Source organism: Gekko japonicus, unplaced genomic scaffold (assembly GCF_001447785.1).
Source record: "Gekko japonicus isolate JY-2015 unplaced genomic scaffold, Gekko_japonicus_V1.1 scaffold2821, whole genome shotgun sequence".
NCBI classification, from domain to species: Eukaryota; Metazoa; Chordata; class Lepidosauria; order Squamata; family Gekkonidae; genus Gekko; species Gekko japonicus.
The window spans coordinates 128,362-135,435 of record NW_015167622.1 but is presented as its reverse complement, the minus strand read 5'-3'; the positions used below and the strand labels follow the sequence as shown (position 1 = coordinate 135,435).

The window sequence follows — 7,074 nt, the reverse complement described above, 5'->3', positions numbered from 1 at the left end:
AACTATTAGAAACTAGAGACTTTGATAACTAGAGACATTTGAAGTGCAGGAAACCCTCCACCCCCTGGGGACTAAGTCGATTGACGAGGTCTTTGCCTTGCTTCATCTCTCTCCCACTGTGACTGATGGCTGCCTTCGGTTGCCCTCCCCTTCCCAAGCCCCGCACTCCTCAGGCTCCACCTCCCCCAAATCTCCAGGTATTTCCCAATCCAGAGCTGGCGACCCTACCTCTGTGGAGGGAGAGTGACTCTAACTCTTGCACATTCCAAACATTTTTAAATGGACGAGAGACATAGTCACGTCTTAATTTTTTTTAAAGATGGGTGCCTCAGGTTTCAGATGTTTCAGAAATGCTGGTTTTATGTATCAATAGAAAATAGAAAATCAAAGATGGGCATTTGTAATACAAAAAAAAAAGGCCTTCTGGCTAATGTCCAATTTATATTCACATTACGAAAACCTGAATGAAACAAGAGTCATTTAAGTTTCAACCTTGTTGAAGCTCTAGGCAGTTTTTGGAATTCTGAGAAAGGGTAATGGGTGACACAACCAAATGGCCGCCATCTGGGACAATTGCAAAGCATTGAGGAGTCCCAAGGCAATCATCTTTCTTTGATGGGGGAGCTGTTTCTGAATGGGCAAAATGAAAAAAAAAGAAAATAAATTATCCTATGAAATTGTGTGTGGAATGGCCAGGAGATCCCCAGGGGGGTGGTTTTACTGCGGAAGCTGTAGCTCTTTTCTGGCGCCACTTAAGTGGTGAGCTTTACCTATTTTTTAGACGGAGAGTGCTGTGACTTGCCTAAGGTTACCCAGCTAGTTTCAAGTGGGGGAATCGAACCCAGTTCTCCAGATTAGTCTGACACTCTTAACCACTACACCAAACCGGCTGAACAGGCACTGGCTGCAGACACAAAGCGGATAACTCCTGAGCTCTTCTTAAGCCCTTCCTCCTCTAATGAGCTCCAGGAAAGGCAGGACTGACTATCTGCTTTGGGGAAGATACAAGTGAGTATCAGGAAACACACTGGTGGGCCACATGGCACCCATGAGCACCACACTGGGGGAATCACTGCCCTAGGAAGTCCTCCAGTGTGCCCCAAAACACCTTTTCCTCCATACCCTCTCCCTTTTTCCTGTGTGTTTTTAAACTGAACATCCAAGCTTGTGAAATGTTATCGGGAACTTAATAGCTTGCCTGCTGTGTTGTCTGATAGGAGGAGGAAGAGGAGAAGGAGGAGGAGATTGGAATTATACCCTGCCCTTCACTACCCGAAGGAGTCTCAGAGCAGTTTACAATCTCCTTTCCCTTCCCCTCCCCACCACAGACACCCTGTGAGCAATGCTCCCTCTAAGCTGTGGAGTCTTGTGAGCCACAAAATCTACTTTGTGAGCGACTGGCATTAAAGTCGTGAGCGAGCGATTTGGCTACTGCTTAAATTAGTTTGCTCTGGAGCCCTCCTTCCTGAGCTAAGACAAAAATGTGTGAGCCGGAGGCTAAAAGACTGTGAGCTAGCTCACACTCACTCAGCTTAGAGGGAACACTGCCTGTGAGGTAGGTGGGGCTGAGAGAGCTCTCTCAAGAACTGTCCTTGAGAGAAGCAGCTCTGAAAGAACTTATGACTGACCTAAGGTCACACCAGCAGCTGCACGTGAAGGAGTGGGGAATCAAGCCCGGTTCTCCCAGGTTAGAGTCCGTGCTCCTAACCACTACACCAGACTTATTAAAAGGTGTCACACAGCTGTTATTTGTAGAATTTCTCTATGGGCCAACCATTTTTAATTCAGTGGGGAATGTGCAGCTCTCCCCCACATGCACCTGAGTCCGTATCTCACTGGCAGGGCACATGGTTTGAATGCATGGGTTCTCTCCTGGGCAACTCCAATTACAAAGTCGCTCGAAAGGAAAAAGAAGAGCCGCTTACCATCTGCAGACTTCGCTGATGCCCTGCTGGAGACAGAGGAGACAGCATTAGGGGGGTGATCAGAGATAGTGATCTTTACCTGTCTATCGCCATGGTAAAAAAAGAAAACTTAAAAGGGGGCTTCCTCACAGCCTTTTTCACTGGCAGTAGGTTTATGGTAGACAAAAGCACATAATGCATCATTAGCATATAGAGTTAATTGCCACAAGATAAGGGGATGACTTTAATGGGGGATTAGACAAATTCACCAAGGATCAGTCTATCAGCAGCTAAATGGAACCTCCATATTCAGAGGCAACCTATCTCTGGATGCCAAACAGTAGGGCAAACAATAACAAGCGGCCACCACCTTCCTGCTCTGGTTCTGGGCTTCACTGAAGCACAGGGCTGTCCGCTGTTAAAGGGCTGGATTAGGCAGGCCTGGGCCAGGTCCACCAAAGGAATTCTTCCAGTCTTAGTTTTTGACTGGGCTCTCAGGGTATCTTTCCTTCATGCATAAATAGCCACAGTCTGTTCCCATCAGAACAGGAGATTGGGAAGAGGAGCTTCCAGAAAGATTAGATTCCTAGCACTCCTCTTTTTGAGGAAACAGCTACTGTGCAACTCATTACATGCCACACAGCAAACAGCCTTTGCTTTATTGTAGGGGCAGCTTCTCATGTATGCTTGGTGTTCCAGGCTCCACGTGTTTTGGCGTGCATGATGCTCAGTCGTGTGCATGCATTCAAAGTACAGGTGCAAGTTCGAAGTGCGTGCTTCCACAGATTTGTGTTACCTCACCTTTAAACAGAGCACATTATTTAATTATAAGGTGGGAAACGATCTATCACGTCCTCCTTCAGTGTCATACTGTCAAAGACACGTTGTCAGAAGTCATTGCGTTAGCTTTCCCCTCCCTCTCGTCACAAGATGATTTTTTTCTCTTAGTCATGTTAAGGTGAAATCCTTGTCAGAGGGGTTGTGGCTTAGTGGAAGAGCCTCTGCTTTGCATGCAGAAGGTTCCAGGTTCAGTCCCTACCATCTCCAGTCAAAAGAGCCAGGTAGTAGGTGCTGTGAAAGACCTCTGCCTGGGACCTTGGAGAGCCACTGCCAGTCAGTCTAGGCAGTCCTGACCCTGATGGACCAAGGATCTGATTCGGTATAAGATAGCTTCATGTGTGTTGAAGAAGAAGAAGAGGAAGAGGAAGAAGAAGAAGAAGAAGAAGACTTTCCCTATTTACCTGAAGGAGTCTCAAAGTGTCTTACAATCAAATCCCTTCCTCTCCCCACAGCAGGCACCTTGTGAGGTAGGTGGGGCTGAGAGAGCTCTGAGAGAACTGTGACTGGCCCAAAGTCACCCAGCTGGCTTCATGCGGAGGAGGAGAGGGGAATCAAACCCAGTTCTCCATCCAGTTCGCCGCTCTTAACCACTACAGCACACTGGGTATCTTTTAGATGCACATTTTTTAGCATAGGAAGGTTCCCGGTTCAGAGGTACCCTGCTTCACCACAAAAACACTTCCTTGCCATCTTTCTCTTGTCTCCACCCAGCACAGTCACTTTCCCCATTGGTCCCCCATTGCTCCACACATAGTTGTGGCGTGGGCCCTCTGGTAAGGTTATACATCTGGCCTTTCTTCCATGACTCTGCTGTCAGGTGACTTGCTGTCATAAGCCAGCAGCTTGGCAAGTCCCATGCCACAACCTGGGGATTCAAGTTTTGCCCCAGTTTTATTTTTCGGGGGGGGGGGGAGAAATGAAAGACCACTGCTCATGGTTGCCAACTTTCAGGTAGGGTCTGGAGTTATCCTGCATTTACAACTGATCTCCAGGCTACAGAGATCTGTTCTCATGAAGAAAATGGCTGCTTTGGAGGGTGGATTCTATGGCATAGGGTTGCCAGGTCCCACCACCATCACCACTGGCAGGGGATGAAGGGGTAGGGTTTCCCCAGGTTGGGAAACTCCTGGAGATTTGGGGATGGAGCCTGGTGAGGACAGGGACCTCAGTGGGGTTGTACAGTGCCATACAACCCACCCTCCAAAGCATCCATTTTCTCCAGGGGAACTGATGTCTGTAGTCTGGAGATGAGCTGTAATCCCGGGGGATCCCCGGGTCCCACCTGGAGGCTGGCAACCCTAAGTACCATATTGATGCCCCCCAAAACCCTGCCCTCTCCAGGCTTCACCCCCAAAGTCTCCAGGCACAACCCAGAGCTGGCATACATATGCACTGTTTTGGGGGGGACAGTTGAACCACCGTAATCTTAAGGAAGGGAGGCTTACTTAGTGTGTTTCTGGTAGTAGCCATGTTGGCCTGAAGCAGCACTACAAAGTTTGAGTCCAGTGGCACCTTTAAGACCAAAGTTTTATTCAAGGTATACACTTTCAAGTGCAAGCACACTTCCCCAGAACGTAATGTATTTCTATTCCGCTTTTCACCTAAACGTTCTCTCTCAAAACATCTCACTGCGGTCAGAACCTAACACAAATGACACTGTTCGACACAAGATCTCCCTCAAAGAGAGGACTCTCAGCTGAGCTAGATTGCTGCATAGTGGCTTGGCTGCTTCCTGGTCTCTACCCCTTGGCCGCTACCTGCCCTCTAATTATGCGTGGGGTGGCGAGAGAGTTGTCAAAGAGAAATTTTTCTCCCTCTCCCAAAATGCTAGAACTCAAGGGCATCCAATTAAGCTGATAGGCAGTAGGCTCAGGATGGACAGAAGGAAATACTACTTTGCAACAGGGAGTGATTCAAATGTGGAATTCGCTGCTAGAAGATGTAGTGATGGCCACAGGATTAAAAGAGGATTAAAAGAGGATTAGATAGATTCATGGAGGAGAGGTCTATCAATGGCTACTAGCTATGGTGACTGAGGGGAACCTCCACATTCAGAGGCACTAAACCTCTGACTCCCAGAGCCAAAAGGCAACATCAGGGGAAGGCCTCTAAGCCCTGTTGTTGGCCCTTCAGAGGACCTTGTTGGCCACTGTGAGATAGGCTGCTGGACTAGATGGACCACTGGTCTGATCCAGCAGGGCTTTTCTTTTGTACCTGATAGCCCTATTGACAGCAGCATAACTATTTATTTATTTATTGTATGGCAGAGTTACACACAGGAAGCATATAATAATATAAAATATGTAACCAAGTTGATACAATGGGTATGCAGACTGATTGGGCAATCCTCCTAAATACTAATATTTAAATTTTCAATCCACTCAGTCACAGCTGGGAAGAGTTCAAAGAGCTCCATCACATCTCCCTGGAAAGCACAATGCTCACATTCCTGTGACAGATGGAAAATAGTTTGGCGGGCTGAACCACAATCACATTTGAGCCCTGGTATTCTGCCCCATTTAAGCAACAGGTCCGCACAACTGTCAAAGCCTGTTTGTATTCTATTAGCCATCTTCCATACTTTACATGGCAAGTCAAATCCTGCAGGCCTCTCATTGGTGTTTTTCAGGTTATGGATATCGGGTGGAACTGATTGCATCCATGTTTGCAACCATTCATTCCCTAGATCAAAATTTTGTGGTTGCAGGATTTGTGCAGATCTTATTGCTGGGTGTCGGGATCTTAGTCTGGATAGGCCCCCATCAGCCATGGCTTTGTGGATGGGCAACTCTCTGTTTTCAATGATCTTTCTATATTCACAAAGAAGAGCACCTTGTCTTCGGAGATGTGAGGGAGCAATGTGGCACAACATGGGTAGCTAGTAGGTCGGAGTGGGTTTAATACATCCACTGATGGTTCTCATTGTTGTCAACATATCTGACAACAGTAATAAGCTGGAAATTACACGCTTGACTCAAAGATCTTTGCATGACATTTATCTAGACATGTTGTCACAACATCCAAATTATCCTAACATGGGCAAGGCTGTTATTACGACAAACTGGTGGCACTGAGTGACCTAACTGAAGGGCAGAGAGGACCAAATGCACATTTCTGAAAACCCGGCAAACATCTGTCTCTAACAAGGATGCCCTACTTATCAGTCCTGTGTCTGCTTCCAAATTATAGCCCACCTTTAGGAACCCCAGATTATGTATGGGGATCCCTCTGAGAGCAGAGAGAATGCCAACAGGGGGCCTTCCGCTCTCATGGCATTATACACCCTTTGGGTGGCAGATTTTGTGACACTATGAAAGGGAGTTTTACTCCACCATGGAAGTCATGATTTGTAGGAGTTTGTAGGAGCTCTCCTGCTCCTGTAGCCTGATGGATAGGTCTGGTTTTCAGATGGCATTAGGGGATTTTCCTGCAGATATTTATAAAATATATAAATGTTTTGTATACAGTCTATTTAAAAGGCTGTTTTCATGTCTTGAGGTTTTAATGCTTTGGTGTACACTGCCTGGGAGACCTTTGTTTGGGTGGCATGACAGAGAAATGTTTAAAATAAAATAAATCCAGACCTAGAACAGCATAGCTTTGGGAAGGATGGTGCATCATTTGCTTTCAGGCTTTCCTCTGGCTTGAATATGTGGGTGAGAGCTAGTCTGTTTTCCATTCCAGGCAGAAAAAAGTCTTTCACTGGTCTTAGATGCCTCTTCCTTCAACAAAAGCACAGGGGCCCTTTGCCATAATAAACCTGGCTGCCTTCTGTACAAGACACCATCTGGCCCCTTAGCTGTGCTTATTTTATGTGGAAGGTGGAGAGATTCTCCTCGTCCCTCTTGGAGGAACTATTTCAGAAAGGCTACAATCAGAGACAGTAAAGCCACGCTTTAAGTCTATCATGTAAAAACAGCAAATGTGTATGTGCTTAATCTTCATGCTTTGAGCAGGTAGGATTACCAACTTCCTGAAGAAAAGTGTCTTATAATAATAATAATAATAATAATAATAATAACAACAATAACAACAACAACTATTAATAATAATAATAATGAGGAGGAGGAGATTGGATTTATACCCTGCCCTTCACTACCCGAAGGAGTCTCAGAGTGGCTTACAAACTCCTTTCCCTTCCCTTCCCCTCCCCACAACAGACACCCTGTGAGGTGGGTGGGGCTGAGAGAGCTCTAACTGTCCTTGAGAGAACAGCTATGGCTTGCCCACGGTCACCCCAGCAGGTGCAAGTGGAGGAGTGGGGAATCAAACCTGGCTCTCCCAGATTAGAGTCCGTGCTCATAACCACTACACTCTTACATTAAGACAA

General features: G+C 46.6%; 1 protein-coding gene across 3 annotated transcripts in view; it reads right to left on the bottom strand.

Moving 5' to 3' along the window:
* The window catches only part of RNF39 (ring finger protein 39), a 25,681-nt gene that overhangs the window by 1,338 nt on the left and 17,269 nt on the right, over positions 1 to 7,074 (bottom strand). Inside the window, exon 2 of one of the 3 annotated variants that reach the window (XM_015414030.1) lies at positions 1,926 to 1,951. The exons of 1 other annotated variant lie outside the window; for it this stretch is intronic. In XM_015414030.1, coding sequence (XP_015269516.1) covers positions 1,926 to 1,951 — 26 coding nt within the window. The remainder of the gene's footprint in view (positions 1 to 1,925; positions 1,952 to 7,074) is intronic. One more of the 3 variants, XM_015414031.1, reaches the window with a different exon arrangement.